Genomic DNA, 17,875 nt, shown 5'->3' with positions numbered 1-17,875 from the left:
CTCCTCCCGTGGGGCTGGGCCCAGAGCAGCTCCCCCAGTTGAAGCCGGCTTCCCGGAGGAGGTGGTCCTGCAGAGGCCAGGCGGGAGCCGGGGGGCAGGAGAGGGAGAAATAAGGGAGATGTAAAACAGGCTGGCGAGGGGGCTGATCCTTCCCATGATAAATAATAAGAGCAAACTCTCTCATTGTGGAGCAGAGTGGCGCAGCGGAAGCGTGCTGGGCCCATAACCCAGAGGTCGATGGATCGAAACCATCCTCTGCTAGCCCTTTTTTTGATCCCTTGTGCCTGGAGGGAGAGGGCCTCAGAAAGTAAGTGCATGCCCCTTACTAAAATTCACCTCTGACATTACATCTGATTTCTAGAAATGCAGTATTTTCCTCCCTTCTCTCCAAATGATTACATAATTCCTTTCTTGCTCATTTCAAAGTAGAGGCAGATCTTACCTCTAGAAAAGAGAATTTTGCTCCCAACAGGTTAACCCACCTTCCAGGGAATAGAATCTACTTTTAGGTGGCACACGACTTTACATTTCCGTGCACATTTTCTTACACTTAAAGGAAAAACATTACTTCTGCCCGAGACCATTGGTTACCGTAAATCTATATTGCTTTTTTTACTTGGGGGTGGGGGAGTTTTCTGCTTCTTTCATTCTTTTGTCTATGTCTATGCATGATTTTATTACATCCATTTCAAGTTGATGGCAATGGGCTGCAAATTCTTCTCTAAAGCAATTTATGTGCAGTCCCCAGGAAGATGTCTTTTATAGCCTCTCCTTGTCCATACCCACAGACACTGGATTCTTGGGAATGTTATGGGAAAAGCAAGAAGCAAAGAAGTTAAATATGAAATGGTAGAAAACATTGGAATACATGAAATTGAAGCATTTTGTGCATCAAATTCCATGGACAAACAAGGAAGAAAAATAGTAGTCTTTCTGATATATTTGCAGAAGAAACTGAGAGAAAATTACTAATTGAAATACTTTTAATGAGTGCCTAGAGTGTGGCAGGAAAATATAAACTCTTCTAAACAATGGAAATTCACAGAGCAAGATATCAGAACCAAAAATATTAATACAAATGTGTACACAGTAGACCCGTTTTGTTCCCTCAGTTTAGGGGTGAAGATTCCTGTTTGGCAGGACCAACCATCTTCAATTTATTTTGCTTGCTTACCCCCTAAAAGCATTTTAACTAACTTTCAATGTCCAGGCAGAGGAGATTGGTTGAAGAAACAGTGACATATGGACTCAAAGAGAAGCACCATGCAGCTACGAAAATGACATAGACTGATTTCCAGGAGATATTGTTAAGGGGGGGGGGGGGAAGTACAGATGAACATTATACTATGCTACCCTTTTTTAAGAAAGAAGGGGAGTTAGGAAAACCTACACGTACAGTATTGTTCACAGACAACCAGTGAAGCTGTTTTTCTTAGAGGGTAGTAGGGGGAAATTGAGTCCGGGAAGAATTTCTCTGAGTATACTTTTTGGCAAACTTTTTCCTCTTGAAAGTATGTGAATGTTCTACATTTTCAAAAATTAGTATTAAACCAGCAAGGATGGGAAGTGAAGGAAAGAAAAACAAAGCTGAAAGCAAATGAACTGAATTCTATTCCATCATCATAAAGATATGGAAGGGAAAAGAACATAATTTGTGAGCATGCCTCCCGAGGGTACACCGTTACTCTTAGCCAGGGGGTGGGAGGTCGGGGGGAACTGCAAACAACTCTTCAACTCTCTTTAGTAGAGGGTTTTTGGTAGTGGAGGGCCAAAGGCACTCTGAAACTACTGTAGGTACACAAGAAGCAGGTGAGTCAGCACTCCAACGGGCTGGAGCTAGGGGTCGCAGTGTGGAAGGAGGGACATATACAAATATGGAATGAGGGAATGCAAGAAAGCATACTGCAGAGAGACTGGAGTTGGAGGTATCGTTGTGAGCTCATGATTCATAAAATATGTACATATGTGTATCTGCACATATATGCATGTAAGAATATAGGAATGTATGTATATATATGTGCACAGGAATCCACATGCATTTCCTAGATCTTTCCATTAAAAGGACTAAGAAGCAGACATCATAGAAGCAATTAGTACACTAAGCTCCCAAATGCTGGTCTCTAATCCTTTTTCCTACTGAAAGATACCCGGGCATCTCTGGGAAACACCTGACTTCAGGGGGTGGGGGGCAGGGTAGATGGGAGTCAAGTCTGCAATGGTTGGTTATGCCAGAAAGTAAGAAAGTACAAGAAAGCTTACACGCATGACGGTGGTATGTTCCAAGGACACAGAAGCCAGCTTGAAGGGGCTTCCCCTGGCTAAATATGGGTAAATTTCAACACCAGTATAGTTAAGGGCAATAATGAAGCATAAACCATTGGGGGGTGGGGGAGATTCCATGAATTCACATTGATGAGTGATATTTAATTAACGGAGAAAAGGGAGGACTCTTGCTTAAAATAGAATATGGAGTGCAGACTGGTAAACAAGGAGAGAATTCTCTGAGGAGCCTTTACACTTGGGTGGTGCTGCCCCAACCAACGTGCTGCTGCACGTGGGCCTTCCAAGTGCCAGCGATGGTCACATTCTCTCCTCCTCACGGTGCTCATCTTCAGTTTGCCCACCGGACTCTTTAGCTCCCCACTCTGCTGTCACTCCTTTGCCTTCGTTCCCTGCCTGCAAGCTTCCCACGTGGGGACCAGTCCTGAGGCCTGGTTCTCCACAGAGTCCCCACTGCCCAGCACCGGCCTGGGTCAGCATGGGAGTTCATAAACTCATGCCCGGAGCAGGACCTGGCATTTACCCTGACTTGACCCTCCCCAGAACCCCACGGCTCACTTTCACCTTTGGTCCCAAATCTGCTCTGTCTGTTCCCAGATGTCTTTGAGGTCTTTCTTCACCGACCCCAAAGTAGAAGTCTCTGAGAAGGCACAGAAAGGGGAGACCTGGACCACTGTCTGCATGGTAACGACTGCATTCATTGGGAGAACGAGCTTCCAGTCCATGCTACTCTCGGCCGTTGGCTTAAAGAGAAGGAACCACACTCGTCCTTCCTAACTTCGCGACATACACTCAGCTGCGAGCTGCAGAGGCTCCATACTTTGAAGGAGTCACCGTTTGTGGAAGTAGATGGAACATTCCCGGAGCTCACCCACAGGAAGCGAGGATTCACACTGAAGCTGCTCAGCATTCTCCAGCCGTGTCATTCCTGAGGCTCCAGGTCAGACGTACCCGGCTCAGAAGGAAGCTTCTCAGTTTTCCCACACGGAGCACCTGCTTTGATTCATGCATATTATAAAAACCTCAGGGCGATTCCAGGATTTGAAACTGCCACCCAGTCCGCAAGTCTCTAGTGGCGCTGCCGCAGAGAAGCGTGGTGCTGTTACCGTGCTTCGGACAGTTTCAGGCCTGAAAAGCAGTCCTTCCCTGCAGCTCAGAAAGCGCACAGACACAATACGTCAGCTTACTTCACGGGTAGGCAGGGAAGAGAATAAGGAAAAAAATCGAGGCTCGTGGTAGAAATAGAGGAGGAATAGGGAATCGTGGAAGAGAGAAACACAGGAGGGTCACAGACGGCCCTTGAGGTGTGGATCACGAAAATCAAAAGATGTCCCTCAGAGATGGAGCCCTTGGCTTGATTTGTGCAGACTATGAGCTGTATCATATTCCAAATATCAAACAAATGCTGAAGCCCTTTTATGACCTATGGATCCTTCAAAGCCTGCCAGGTTCACCCAGGAAGCTAAACAGAGATTGAAAGCACTGGAATCCAGCCCCCCAGTCTCTCCTCCAGACTAACTAGTTCATACGTATGCTCGCCAGCAGCCTCACTTGTCCTCAGTTCTTTACCAGAAGCTGGAAATTACAAAATGAAACATTATCGGAATCGCCAGCCTCCCCCTTTTATCTTCTTATTCCCCTGTACCTGAAAATTTCAAATACTCTAAGGGGAAGAATGCTGCAAGGGAATTAAAATGCATTAAAAGAGAATCTAATCAGAAAATTTTAGCATTGTCAGAAGTATACATGGGGGAAATAGATAAATTAAGAAATGGATACAAGGATAGATGGCAGTTAACATATGGCAAAGTTAGTATTTCAAGTCAGCAGGTAAAGGCGACTTTAAAATAAATTCTGATGGCACAACTAACTTGCCTATGGCGGAAAACAAAGGTGGACGTTTACCTCTCAACCGTGTAGAAAATCCAGTTCCAGATAGATTCATGATTTCAATACAAAATATCAGCTAACCAAACGCGTAGTTGCAATTAATAAGAGAACTCAGAGAAAACTTACTGGAAACTGTCGCATATTTGAGCAACGAGGCTTAATATAAATACTCTTCAATGAAAGCTTAGAAAATCATAATAAACCGTCCTAAATCAAACCACCTTAAATCAAATGTACACAAACAAAAGGAAAAAATCCGCCTGAAAATGAGAAATGAACCAGTCTGATGGAGGTGATAGAGGGGCTGCTTTGGCCCATCACTTCATTGTTTTAACCAAGAACAGTGTCCTCAAGCAATTTTAATTCCTTGGAGTCTTTATGAATTTCCACAGTAATTTTGTGTTCTCACATATTGCTTTCCAGCAGTCTTCTAAAAGGTTTCCTCATAAATTTAAGTCACTCTGAAGAATGTATCTGCTAGCATATGGTAAAATGTGGACATGAAGAAAGAGTCCAATCAATGATTGGATTTTGGCCATTGGAAACTAAAAGCTCTAACAATTTGATATGCACTAGCATTCTCTAAAAACATACTTGGTGAAATAAGTAGGACAGAGAGAGACAATACCAATACCATATGACCATTTGTATGTGGAATCTAAAACAAGAACAAACAAAAGAACTAATAGATACAGAGAACCAACTAGTGGCTACGGAGGCAGAAGGTGGCAAAACAGAACAGGGTCAATAGGTACAAACTTCCCGTTACAAGAGAGATCAGTCCCGGGGAGGTAATGCACATCACGGTAACTGTCATAGATAACACTGTATTGCATATCTGAAAGTTGCTAAGAGAGGAGATCTGAAAAGTTCTCATCACAAGTAAAAAAAAAAAAAAAAGTAACTATGTACAGTATTGGACGTTAACTAGATTTATTGCAGTGATCACTTCACAATATATATAAATATCAAATCATTATATGGTACACCCAAAACTAGTGTTATATATTAATTATACCTCAATTAAAAAAAATATGGCAGTTTAAAAAATGTTTAAAAAAATTCATGAATTCTTTCTTTTAAAAGTATTTCTATTCTATAACTGTCACAGAATTATATCCCAAGATATTGCATTTTTATGCTTAAAGGCTGTGATTAATTACCCTATCATACTAGTCTAAAACAGAAAAACATAAAAATTGAGGTATGATTTTTAGTTATTTCAAGTGTTTCTAAGTCTTTCTATTTTAAGTGTTTTTCTTCCAGTTTGAGTTGTCTTTAAATTTAACAGTATGCAATCAATAAAAAGTAAATATGTAATTTTTCATAAGTATACAGTATATGAAAAAGAAAACTGTATTGGAACTTAATGAAAGGGTTGGGATTCCGCGCCCGCCCCCCTTCCCCCCGCCATTTAGGTCAGGTATCTGTGGATGACAATTTCTAGGGCTAGAATGGAAAGGTTTTGGTAAAGGTAGTAAAATGATCAGTAGTTTACAGAAAGGAGCTAGGAATGGAATTAAAAGACTTACACTGAGGTCCCACCGAGATTTGAACTCGGATCGCTGGATTCAGAGTCCAGAGTGCTGACCATTACACCATGGGGCCCACCTGCTTGTAACGTTTTCTAACGCTTAGATGACAGTTTTTCCTCCCCCAGGTCTCCTGACCTTCCTGTCTAAAAGGTCCATACCAGCGCGCTACGCTTTTCCTCCTCTGGGATGATGTGACGGTTACCTGTTGCACACCTTCGACACCAGAGTCTTACTGAGCAACGCTGACGTCAGACGCCAGGAATCCTCCCCTCACCCCCGAATTTCCTCCCCGAGGTTCGGGAACCGGGTGCCGGGCCCCCGCTTCTCCGCTGAAGCAGGTGAGGCCGTGGCGGAGCCCGAACCTTCCTCCCCGAGGCGCAGGCTCTGTGACAGGTGTTTCGTAGTGTTATCCCCCCACCCCCAGACTCAGGGCACCCTGAGGTGGGACCACTGTCGCTACTTTACTGGGGAGACACCTGAGGGCCCCACTCTGCTTTCTCGATTCTGTTCCCTCCGCGAACAACCGTCCTGAGGAGGAAGCCGGAGCCTGCGGACGCCCTACGGGTCTCACCAAAGCCCCTGGCACAGCGACCCTCCTCCCGCACCTGTAGGCGGCGCTGGGGACCAGGACGGTCGCTGGGGCACCTGGGGGGGGGGGCTGGGGAGCAGGCGGGAGGAGGGTCGGTGGGACACCCGTGGGGGGGGGCTAGGGAGCAGGCGGGAGGAGGGTCGCTGGGGCACCCGTGCGGGGGGGCTGGGGACCAGGAGGGTCGGTGGGACACCCGTGAGGGGGGGCTGGGTACGAGGCGGGAGGAGGGTCGCTGGGGCACCCGTGAGGGGGGGGCTGGGGACGAGGCGGGAGGAGGGTCGCTGGGGCACCCGTGAGGGGGGCTGGGGACGAGGCGGGAGGAGGGTCCCCGCGGCCCTGGGGCACCTCGGGTCGGGGTGGGGGCCCTCAGAAGCGCTCCCGCACCAGCCCCGCGCCCTCGCGTTCTCCTCCCCGACGGAAAGCCGGCGCAGGGGAGGTCCCCCGAACTCACGCGAAGGCTCTGCGCCACCTGCCGCGCGCGTTGCCCGCACCCGCGTCGGCGCCCTCTGTCTGACCCACGCGGCCTCGGAGAATGCGCGCGCGCTTGTGGGGCGGGGCACGTCTGGTAGAAAGCGGAGTGGCGTCCTAACCTGGCACTTGAGGGGGCTACGTGGGGGCCTGCCGCCCGCTCGGGGCGCGACGGCGCTCGGCGGAGGAGCGAGGGCCGCGGCCATTTCCTCAGTTGAGCGGGTTGTCCAGGTGCCTCCCGGGACTCGGGGCCGCGGCTGCGGGACCGCCGGGTGGAAAGGCCGTTTCCGGCGTGCGCGGGGTGGGGGCTGCCCCGCCGGCTTGCAGGGCTTCGCGGAGCCGCGCTTCGAGGGCGGCGCGCCCTCTGGTGGAGGGGCGGTAACGCGCAGCAAAGCGAAGCGAAACCAAAGAGCCCCCAGCACCCCAAGCAGGGGCACCCCAACCCCACAACACGCTACTCTCCCAGTGAACACCGGGCTTCTTGAGGGATTCCCTTGCAAAGCGACTTCTGCAGGGTGGCTCTTACGGGACAATTGGGTCTTTTCTGGAAAGCTGGGCTGGGAATTTTCCTCAAGCTAGAACGGGTGGAGGATGGTCAAGGTCGGTTCGTTGTTGCACGGAAGTGGTAGGAGATCCTCAGGAGAGAGGGTAAAAGTCCTCCACAGGTGAGCCCCCACCCTCAGAACCTGGCAGAGATAAGGAAAAGGGCCTCACAAAGGAAATACTTTTAAACCTGCACTGAGAAATCTTCTCATTCCTTGACAAAACTAGGCAGATGAACACCCGTTTGATCCCATTTTTCCGAGGCCAAAGGGAAAAACAGGTCCAATGGCCTTGACCCTGCGGGGTTCAGAAGGTGCCCCTGACTTGAGCAGCAGCGGCTCTCCGTTTAGCAGACAGCATAGCTGTGCTGCTCCTGGGCCACCTGCGGTCTCCTTCCCCCCTCAGCGGGCTGCGATGGAAGCCAAGGGCGGCACGAGTAGGAGCCCAGTACGTGCACAGTTCGGAAGCCAGTGTCTCCTTCCTGAGCCCTCAGAGAGGAAATAGAGACACCTTCAGCCCAAAACCTTGCTTCCTGGGCAGCACTCAAAAAGCTTCAACTTAATCACAAACGTGCAATTAGTGCTTTCCAGAGTCTAGGCCCCGGACAGGCACTGGGCTCCTTACAACCAACAGGTAATCAGAACTAGGCACATGCAGACCTCAGGATGACTGGGCAGGTATGCAGTGAGAGGAGCCTTTCGTGCCTGAGGCGAATTCTCACCCCAGACATGCAAAATGCAGTGGTCCACCCCCCACCCCCCCACCTTTAGCTTCTGAGTGGCCTCATTAAGACAAGTCATGAATGGGGCCCCGGACTCTTGGTTTTGGATCAGGTCATGAACTCCCTGTCAGGGGACTGAGCCCCTGGTCTGGACTCCCCATTCAGCAGAGAGTCTGCTTCCCCTCTGCTCCTCCACCGCTCCCCCCTGTCCCCCGCTTGCTCGCTCTCCTCAAATAAATACATAAATAAATCTTAAAAAAAAAAAAAAGTCATGGTTGACATCCATCTCCAAGGAGACTTGTGCTCCAGTCTTGGGCAGAGCTTGTTCTTAGCGCCGGCGTGGACTTGGGGTCATCGAAGGAGAAGCAGTCAGAAGAAATCTGGGAAGAGCAGAGCAGAACGTTTTGGAACCAAGCACGGAAGGAGCTCTTCTGGCTTCCGGGACGGTCAAACCCGATTAGGTGAAAGGCTCTGCACCCAGCCAGTGTTTGTGAACTCCGGCCGCGAGTCAGGGGCGTGGGACTGAGAAGGGAAAGCGGAACAGGCCCCAGGACGGATCCTTCCCGCAGGAGAACGTGCTGTCTTGAACAGGAGGGAGGGCCTACTGAACAAGCCGTTGGGACAGGTCTGAGAAGGGGCTTTAGGGTCCTGAGGAAACGCAGAGCAGGCACTTAAGCCCAGATAAAGGGGGCCAAGGATGGCCTCAGGGAGAAGGGCTGAAAGGTCTAAGTTACTATTTGAGGAATGGGTAGAGAATTGGACCTCATCACACGAGGGGAGAGAGGAGGGCAAAACCACTCCGCAGACGGAAAATGAGAAGAAGGGGGAAAATGAGAAAATAGAAATAAGTTCACCCGGGCTGGTGACTAGAAGGTCGTGGGGGCGGGGGTACGTGAGCGGCAGGAACGGTGAAAATGAGGCTGGAGGTGTGGGCAGGTTAGGGCAGCAGCCAGCGACGGAGAAAGCCGCCCCTAGAAAGCCGCAAGGCTTGTGCGGCATGAGCGTTCTCCGCGGCGACCCGAGGGGCGGCCGCCTGCAGCTGCGAGAGCGCGGCCTCGGGGCACGACTCGGCTGAGCGCAGGGCACCCTGACAGACGACGCGCACCCCAGAGCTGGCAGCGGCGGGGCCTGCGGGGCCCGGAGAGAGCGCCGCAGACCGCTAGCCGCGTGCTCGGCCCGCGTGCGCGCGGACGCCGGCTCCGAGAGTCGGGGAGAAAGGCGGGGACAGCGCGCCCAGGTCGGCTCCTCGCCCCTTCTCCGGCCGCGCGTCCCGCTCGGGTCTCGCAGGACTGGGGCCGTTCTTTCTAAAACACAAGGCCTCCGCTGTGCACACACAAATTCCTCTCTGAGCGCCAAGCGGAGGGCTGAGGTCGGAGCCACGCCCTCCCCCCCACACCCTCTCCCGCCCCGACCCCCACCCGGATTTGGGCCCAGCTCAGGATTGGCGGCCGCTTCTGCGTGCGCGGCTCTCCGCCCCGGTCTTGCTCCAGCACGTGGGCTCAGACTTCCGATAATATTATTGCTCCTTCTGGCTGCCGTATTGGCTGGATTACTGGGGGAAAAAAATGCTAGTTTTAAGAAAGGAGATAGCAGAAAGAAAAATGGAAAAAATTTGCAAAGTAAAGTTTCTAAGGTCCCACCGAGATTTGAACTCGGATCGCTGGATTCAAAGTCCAGAGTGCTAACCATTACACCATGGGGCCGGCGGGGGCCGTTGCCTGTCAGGTAACTCTTGTGATAAATGTGCGGCACCAAATCCTAATTACTAAAATTAAAAGATTTTTTCCCCTCTTTTTCCGACGAAACTGCACCTTACAGGGGTATTTTGGAAACGTGTGAGCGTTGTGGTCGTCTCCATGGATGGGGGCACAAATGGCTTGTACAGGTCAGGACCAGAGAGGCTGGAAGTCCTGAAATTCTCGGGACAGTCTTAGACAAAGAATAATCCTTGAGATCGCACAGCTTTCGTAAACTGATCTTGTATGTTTCATCTGGTTTTCAGGGGCCTTTTTTAACAGTGACATTCCTGCTCCGGCCTTTGTCCCCTTCTATCCATCCTGAATCATCACATACACAACTTGTCGGGCAGTGTAGGACCTTGTTAGGATTTTGACTTTTATTCTGAGGTGGGAGGTCACAGCTGCTGGGTGAGTGTCCTAGGAGACTCACCTTTGGAATGGTAAGTCTGACCATGGTGAGGCCACCACCGTTTTAAGAAGCCCAAACCAGAGATAGTAGAGCTTCGGATGACAGTCCCCGTGGACAGACATGTGAGTGAAGACGCCTGCAGATGATTCTAGCCCTCAGCACCTATCCCAAGAACCACCCCACGTCAGAGAACTTCTGGCTGAGGCTCCAGACATCCCCCAGCGCATCCTGACCACAGAGGCCATGAACTTAACAAAATGTTTGTTTTATGGCACCAGATTTTGGGCTGGCTTACTATGCAGTAACAGTAACTAAAAAAACCCCTCTAGAAACAGCAGTTGTCCCTAACGACTCCCTCAGTATTGCCCAAGATGACTGCCCTCAATTTCTTTTGTCACCATAAGTAATACGTTGATGAACGTCAGTGCTCATGTCTTCTTGTGCACGTGTTTAAGATCTTGTCATACACTTCCAAAAATGATTGTTTACAAATTTGTTAGGGAAAAGTTAAAAATATGAGGTAGATGAGTAAGGATAAGAAAACTCCCCCCAAAGACATCCTCTAAGCGCTATGTATTGCTACTACATTAAGCAGTAAATAGCCATCTGTGGGCACGTCAATCCATTCCCGACCCTGTCTTGGTGCTGGGGGTATGTGTGATTGGGAACAAGATGCCTCTGTTAGAATTCACCTCTTTAGGGAGAGTTTTACAAAAATGTCATTTGCTTTCCTAGATCTAGATCCTAGCGGAGGTGGGCCATCTTCTCTTATTTTGCAGAGCTTATCCTCAACTATTTAAAAACCTTCAGGGTTTTGAGGCTCAATGCAAGAATTAAGTTGGACTCAGAGAAAGAGGCAGACATGTGAAGCTCAAAACTTCTCACCCCATCCACAACCACACCAGCCTCTCTTGCTGTTTCCAGAGCATGCTAAGCAGGGAGCTGACTGGTGTACTTGACCCTCATTCCTTCCGCCCGGAGTAGCTTCCCCCAGATGGTGATTCCTCAGCACTTGCTGCCAGTGGTGCCCCAATGAGGCCCTGTGCATACCCTCCTGCCCGTTGCGACTCCCACTTCCTTCCTTTATGTTTTACAAGCTACTTCATCAAGGAGCTGACATATCACAGGTTTTATTAATTTGTTTCTTATGGTCTGGCTCACTCCTCCCCTCGATGTACCGCAAGAACAGAAACACTCACAGGCTTTTTTCACTGTCTCTCCTCAATGCTGGACTAGTTCCTGCCATATAATAGATGGTCCTATTTTATGATTAAATACATTAATTTTCTTTACACACAGAGGTAAAGTTATTGGCTCTCCAATGATTTCCCTGACTTATAACTGGAATTTGCAATAATGTGTATATTCTTCTTCTTCCCTTGATGCGTGATGCTTAATTATGTTCCTGTTACACACATGATCTCAAGCTCTGTGGGTTATTCAGACCTTTGTTACAGTTCCTATCTTGTCAACATGTTCTGAGACAGACTGAAGAGTAAGTTCATAGAGGAAAATATGAAGTTAAAGGAAATCAATTTAGAAAAGAACCTTGCATGAAAGAAGATGGGGAATGTTTCTATACTAGACATATAAAAAGAAAAACCAAAGAAGACCCTTATTACTGACAATAAGCCAATAAGTACTTATGAAAGAAGGATCTCCTGGATGGTAGAAGACAAAGCCCCATCAAAGGATGCTACATGCCCCGATTCTGTAGTATGAAATAAAATCCTCTTCAACCTCTTTTCTGTTTCTTCATGTAAAATATGAATTCAAGGCTGCCCTATGTGGCCCTGCCTGCATACCATGTTGCCTAGCCAATATGGAGTTCTGGGCCAGTGTTCAAAGCTGTCACCCAGTTGTTTTCAGTGAATTAAAACACAGGAGTGTCATTTGTTTTGTAAGGGGTCTCCTGGGACTTCCAAATGCTGGACATTGTTGCACAGATCTTAGACCTGTATCCGCGCAGGGTGCCATTCTGATCCCCTGGCTTACTTGATTATATGCTACAAAGGTAACAATGTTGTGTATGAAGTCTCGCCTTTTAACCGGTAATAAATACTTGTACGATTCCTCTGCTAGTGTCAAAATAAACCAGTGATAGTTTCTTTTTCTCCTTCATGCTCATGGAACAAAGAAATCTTATGAATGCTGGATTGATTTAATAAATAATTTGAGAGTCTGCTTCACTTAAATAACCATACACTGTTATACTGGCATCTAGAATTTTGCGTATTTCAGAATCTTACTCGATAAGTTCTTCACAATTCTTACCTAGTTGTTTTATCTTGAGATCCTGTCATCATTTTAAGGAGCCTGTGCCTGGTACAGAATGAAGCCCTGGGTTTAACATTCCATCAGACTCCTTGCTCAGCTCCTTGGGCTGCTCCCTTCTGCCTACCCTCGGAGACTCTAGCCCCACCAACTGATTCCTGGAATGTGATACCCACTTTCTTACTTCATCTGCCTAGAATAGTTTTTTACTACCCCAAACCCTACTGGGAATATTATCTATCTTGTACTCTGGGGCTTTCCACACACATCTTTACTGAGGCATTTATTGATCAATATTATTTTATTAATATTTGAGCCGGGGGATTATCAGATTTATTTATTTATTTATTCATTTATTTATTTATTTATTCATTCATTCATTTATTCCCTGGCAATGCATACATAATTTAAAATTCAAAGAGCATAAAAGGGTTAAATTGAAAAGATTCTCCCTTCATCTGTGGCATTTTACCTAGTATCCTTCTAGAGATGTTTTACAATCATATAAACATACATGTAGAAAATTCTACTGCACACTGTCCTGCACTTTTTGCACTTGCCAGTAGATCTTGGAAATCATCACATATCAATATCTGGAGAAGCCTGATAATACACAGTGGTTATGAATAGGTCTTCTGAAGCTAGGTTTTTTAAAAAAAATATGTTTTTGCTACATATTAGCTGTGCAACCTCAGGCAATTTACTGAAACTCTCTGAACCCCCATTTCATAATCTATAAAACTGGCATAGTACTCGTAAGGTTGTTATAAAAATTAAACAATTGGATGTATGTAAGGAAGCTTTTAGGACATTATCTGGCAAGCAGTAAATACTAGCTACTGTTATTATGAAAAAGAGCATTCTCATTTGTTTTTACCATCAGATAGAATAATGCACTGTAATTCATTCCTTTGTTTTTGATCAGTCAGATTGCTCCTATGCCATTTTGCACATTTTCAAGGATGGTGCAATCCCAGAGGTGGGGTTTCTGGGTGTAAAACTATGTGCACTGTTTTGAGAGATATTGCCAAATTTTCCTCCATGAAAGTTTTACCTATTTTCAGGGCCACCAGTGGTGACTGAGAATTAAGATCACAGAGTCTTATTCAGGAATTGCCATTCCTAACCCAACACACAATGACCAGCCTATAGTGAATAGTAAATGCTAAATAAAATGTTAGTTAATTGGGTGGAAGAATGGTTTAGGAAATACAGTTGGCTTTTGGGGGACAGCAAGGAAAGCATTTTATTTATTTATTTTATTTATTTATTTATTTATTTATTTATTTATTTATTTATTTATTTCTTAAAGATTTTATTTATTTATTCGACAGGATAGAGACAGCCAGCGAGAGAGGGAACACAAGCAGGGGGAGTGGGAGAGGAAGAAGCAGGCCCATAGGGGAGGAGCCTGATGTGGGGCTCGATCCCACAGCACCGGGATCACGCCCGGAGCCAAAGGCAGACGCCCAACCGCTGTGCCACCCAGGCGCCCCAAGGAAAGCATTTTAAAATCCATTTTGGCATCTTTTTTGCTAATAAAGTCACCGAAGATTATTGGAAGACAGGGTAGAAATTGATCACTTTTATTGATCACTCTGAGTTGGGCTACTATTACAGAGATGTATTTTAGAACCTGGAAAGAGTAGTAAACGAACATTACTGCAGTTTTATTAATACCTTAATGCAACAGAGTGGCAGATCATAAGTAGAATTTTGGCCAGACTACAATTGATTTATTGGCTTTCCTGTAGCAAAATGCTTCCCTATTGTAATAATGAGTCTTCACATTTATTATTTCATGTGATTCTAATACATATGAAAAGATACAAGGGCAAAAAGACAAATGAACATTGAGAGACTAAGAGCTGGAAGCCCCATTTAAATTTACCATTACAATCTTCAAGTTATTCCCATTTTATGGAAGAAAGATATGGAGAGCCCTGTCTTACGTAATTTGGTGCAAGACACAGAGCCAAGAAGTGGCCTAGTTGGGCTAAGAACCTAGCCCGGCTCTGGGAACACAGTTAATGCCCAATAAATTTGAATAAATGAGTAGTTATCATGAAAGAACGACTGATAAAAACAAAGGCCTGTTTTCAGTCTTCATTTGCACTTTCCATTCTCACATAGGTGGGGATTATGACCTGAAACAGGCAGTAGATCGTAGTACAAGCAGGGACTCAAACTTTGGCAGCTTAAGTTCCATCCACCCCATTTTTCGCTGTGTGACCTTGCATAAGTTACTTCTGTTTTACCTTATTTGAGAGACGGAGATGACTGTCCCTACTTCACAGAGGTGTTCTAAGAAGTTAGCACACCCCGAGCCCTGTGACAAGCCGTATTGTACTGCGAGCGTTTGCTAACAGTAAGTACAGACCAGGACTCAGCGGTTAAACAGACCCATGCTCACAGGCAAGGGGTGGGGCTGAAGCCAGAAGCCGATCTTTTCATCCCTATTCCAAGGAGTTGAAGAACTTCATCGTACCTTGTGACCTCATTTGCAGTTTGGCAAGTAGCAAGCGGAGACCCACATTCACTAACGTCTTTTTCTTGCCTCAAATATTCATACCAGAGTCCACAGCACCCTTTATCCCCCGCGAGGGCACCGCAAAGACGGCCTCAGGGACTCACGAGAAGCTTCGGCACGCACCTCCCTGCCTCCACTTTTGGAAGGAGGAAGGGGCAGAACCGAACGGTGAGGCTTTCCCGCCCGCGCTGCTCTAGTTTTCAATTTGGTCGGAAGGGTTCAAGCAAGCCTGTGACCCCGCCCCTTCCCTCTTTAGTGCCCCTATTTTTGACTTTTGTCCTTGGGGTTTCCGTCTATACCGTCAAAATCAGGTCTAGCTGCGGCAAAGGAACGAGGAACTGGGACTGAGTAAGGGGGGGGGGTGCCAAGAGCTACCATAAGGTGCTGCACGACAACACGCAGGCACCTCGAAACCCGCCATCCGGCTTCAACTATAGGAGACCCGCGGGCTGCTCAAGGTGTTCCTGGGGAAGGTCATCCGGGTCGCTGTCACCTACACGGAGTAATATGCGCTTTTCAATAGGCAAAGTGCAACAGCTTTTTCTTGGTAAAACTTAAGTGGCTCTGAAAAGAGCCCTTGGGGTTGATTGTGCCTCGGAGCGCACTCACTTGGAGCTGGTGTACTTGGTGACGGCCTTGGTACCCTCGGACACGGCGTGCTTGGCCAGCTCCCCGGGCAGCAGCAGGCGCACGGCCGTCTGGATCTCCCTGGACGTGATGGTCGAGCGCTTGTTGTAATGCGCCAGGCGCGACGCCTCGCCCGCGATGCGCTCGAAGATGTCGTTGACGAACGAGTTCATGATGCCCATGGCCTTGGACGAGATGCCGGTGTCGGGGTGCACCTGCTTCAGCACCTTGTACACGTACACCGAGTAGCTCTCCTTGCGGCTGCGCTTGCGCTTCTTGCCGTCCTTCTTCTGCGCCTTGGTCACCGCCTTCTTGGAGCCCTTCTTCGGGGCGGGCGCGGACTTCGCTGGCTCAGGCATGGTGGACACAACACCGAGAGCGCTCTGGAAAAAAAAAGGGTAATAGCGTGAAGAAAAAAAGCAACTTGTCCCTTTTATATAGAAGCCCTTATGCAAATAAGGTGTAAGTTACAGTCCTGTATCTGATTGGTGACTACTAAGGGCAACGTCAGACGTTAGTTCTGCCCAATCAGAACGCAAGGGTCCCAAAGTTGCACTTTCATTGGTTAATATAAAGCCCCAAACGTAACCAATGCAAAACCCTCTTTTTCGCGCGCTCGGGGGTTATAAAAAGTGCCCGGCTTGGCCTTTGGCTTCGATACCTGTTTTCGGTGCAGTCAAGGTCGTGATGTCCGGACGCGGGAAACAGGGCGGCAAGGCTCGCGCCAAGGCCAAGACGCGCTCCTCGCGGGCCGGCCTCCAGTTCCCGGTGGGCCGTGTGCACCGCTTGCTCCGCAAGGGCAACTACGCCGAGCGGGTCGGGGCCGGCGCGCCCGTGTACCTGGCGGCGGTGCTGGAGTACCTGACGGCCGAGATCCTGGAGCTGGCGGGCAACGCGGCCCGCGACAACAAGAAGACGCGCATCATCCCGCGCCACCTGCAGCTGGCCATCCGCAACGACGAGGAGCTCAACAAGCTGCTGGGCAAAGTCACCATCGCGCAGGGCGGCGTCCTGCCCAACATCCAGGCCGTGCTGCTGCCCAAGAAGACCGAGAGCCACCACAAGGCCAAGGGCAAATAGAATCGTGGTTTAACTTGCCACACACAACTCCTAGTCAAACCAAAGGCTCTTTTAAGAGCCACCTACAAATTTCTATGAAGAACTGAACACTTTGAAAACCTTTCACCTTTTGAATTTCTAAGGACAGCAGTTTACGTTATCTTCACAGCTTGGGTTAAGGGATGGCAATTTGATCAAGGTTCCCCTTTTGTGAAGCCTGAAATTTTGAAAATCCTGTGCCTTCATGCCATCTTAAGAGTTGGTGCATAGAATATTCTAAACGAGGGATTTGGGTTCAGCTGCATTTGGTAATGGAGGATTATGCAGTGGCTCCTTAACTTTTCAATACTGGCTTTCTTCACCTCTCCTGTTTTAAGCCTCTTAAAGGGGTGAATTCTGGTCTGGCAGTGGATTTCTTGGAGGCAAACAGCAGTTTCAAAACCTTGTTTCTTGGCTCTTGGTAATTAAAGACATCCTTACGTGCAGGGATTGACCCTTTAGAATTCTGAGACAGACCTGTTTTCACATTGCTAAGTTGAGGAAATAATTTTAATCAGCCTCTTGAAAAGTTAAGGTAGCTGATTAACTGATGCTCATTCCTCTGTTTTTAAAATGCATTTATCTTGGTCTTTGTGACTTAGAGGTCTTGATGCACGAATAGAATTAGATTCTATAATTACCTGCCTGGGTGACTTCTAGCTCAGGAGGCATCAAGATCCATTATGCTATGTGAGGAACATATCCTATGGTTTTGCCAGTTGCTAAAGAGAAGTATTAGATGTAGATGCCAAGGGCAGGCTTATTTATCCCTACTTAGATTACTGGTGGTGGGGAATTAGATTCTTTAAGACAAAGGAATTAGGAGTAATTCTGTTAAATTGCAGACATACAATGCTTCATGCTCATGGCAGAGCCAGCCCCTCCGCCCCCAAATTAATAAAAGAAGACAGTAGGTTTCTTTTATAATTTTGAATTTCCAGTATAGCAGAAAAATAAAGCATGCTACAATGGGATTGTCTTATATTACCTGAAAATGAGAAGAAGTCCATGTAAGGATGTATTTCTCTGTGAAGTTACTTGCCTTGGATTGCTCACATGCAAATTAAATTTTTCTAGCTGAAAAATAAAAACAAATCTTAAATGTAAGTATTCAAAGAATAAGAAATTGAGAGGAGAGGGTATAGAATTGAGCTGTCCCATGTGGTAACATC

The 17,875-nt window shown here is 47.6% G+C and overlaps 3 protein-coding genes and 3 non-coding genes across 10 annotated transcripts in view; 2 read left to right on the top strand and 4 right to left on the bottom strand.

Annotated features, from left to right (window-relative positions):
• The window catches only part of LOC123794173 (uncharacterized), a 54,159-nt gene extending 47,119 nt beyond the window's left edge, over nucleotides 1-7,040 (bottom strand). For 3 of the 5 annotated variants that reach the window (XM_087858014.1, XM_045800397.2, XM_045800398.2), the window contains exon 1: nucleotides 6,746-7,040. In XM_087858014.1, coding sequence (XP_087714140.1) covers nucleotides 6,746-6,968 — 223 coding nt within the window. In that variant the 5' untranslated portion in view covers nucleotides 6,969-7,040. The remainder of the gene's footprint in view (nucleotides 1-6,745) is intronic. The other 2 variants (XR_015722576.1, XR_006780139.2) reach the window with 1 other exon arrangement.
• Nucleotides 190-261, top strand: TRNAM-CAU (transfer RNA methionine (anticodon CAU)). Its single transcript has one exon. It is a non-coding gene; the product is annotated as a tRNA-Met (tRNA).
• Nucleotides 5,707-5,778, bottom strand: TRNAQ-CUG (transfer RNA glutamine (anticodon CUG)). Its single transcript has one exon. It is a non-coding gene; the product is annotated as a tRNA-Gln (tRNA).
• Nucleotides 7,041-9,657: 2,617 nt separating the features above from the next.
• On the bottom strand, nucleotides 9,658-9,729 carry TRNAQ-UUG (transfer RNA glutamine (anticodon UUG)). Its single transcript has one exon. It is a non-coding gene; the product is annotated as a tRNA-Gln (tRNA).
• A 4,053-nt stretch (nucleotides 9,730-13,782) lies between these two features.
• Nucleotides 13,783-15,996, bottom strand: LOC123794190 (histone H2B type 1-C/E/F/G/I). Its single transcript, XM_045800414.2, has one exon. It carries the CDS (start codon nucleotides 15,962-15,964, stop codon nucleotides 15,584-15,586), a length of 381 nt encoding a protein of 126 aa, XP_045656370.1. The 5' UTR covers nucleotides 15,965-15,996; the 3' UTR covers nucleotides 13,783-15,583.
• A 285-nt stretch (nucleotides 15,997-16,281) lies between these two features.
• LOC123794180 (histone H2A type 1) lies at nucleotides 16,282-16,825 on the top strand. Its single transcript, XM_045800405.2, has one exon. The coding sequence runs from the start codon at nucleotides 16,293-16,295 to the stop codon at nucleotides 16,683-16,685; it is 393 nt and encodes a 130-aa protein (XP_045656361.1). The 5' UTR covers nucleotides 16,282-16,292; the 3' UTR covers nucleotides 16,686-16,825.
• Nucleotides 16,826-17,875: the final 1,050 nt, after the last annotated feature.

The sequence above is a fragment of the Ursus americanus genome, chromosome 32, assembly GCF_024610735.1.
Source record: "Ursus americanus isolate L20-20 chromosome 32, mUrsAme1.1.p, whole genome shotgun sequence".
Lineage (NCBI taxonomy): Eukaryota > Metazoa > Chordata > Mammalia > Carnivora > Ursidae > Ursus > Ursus americanus.
The sequence above is the reverse complement of the archived record's forward strand: the minus strand, read 5'-3'. Positions and strand labels throughout refer to the sequence as shown.

Coding starts and splice junctions, on each gene's coding strand:
- LOC123794190 (XM_045800414.2), bottom strand. CDS start 15,964: ATGCCTGAGCCAGCGAAGTCCGCGCCCGCCCCGAAGAAGGGCTCCAAG.
- LOC123794180 (XM_045800405.2), top strand. CDS start 16,293: ATGTCCGGACGCGGGAAACAGGGCGGCAAGGCTCGCGCCAAGGCCAAG.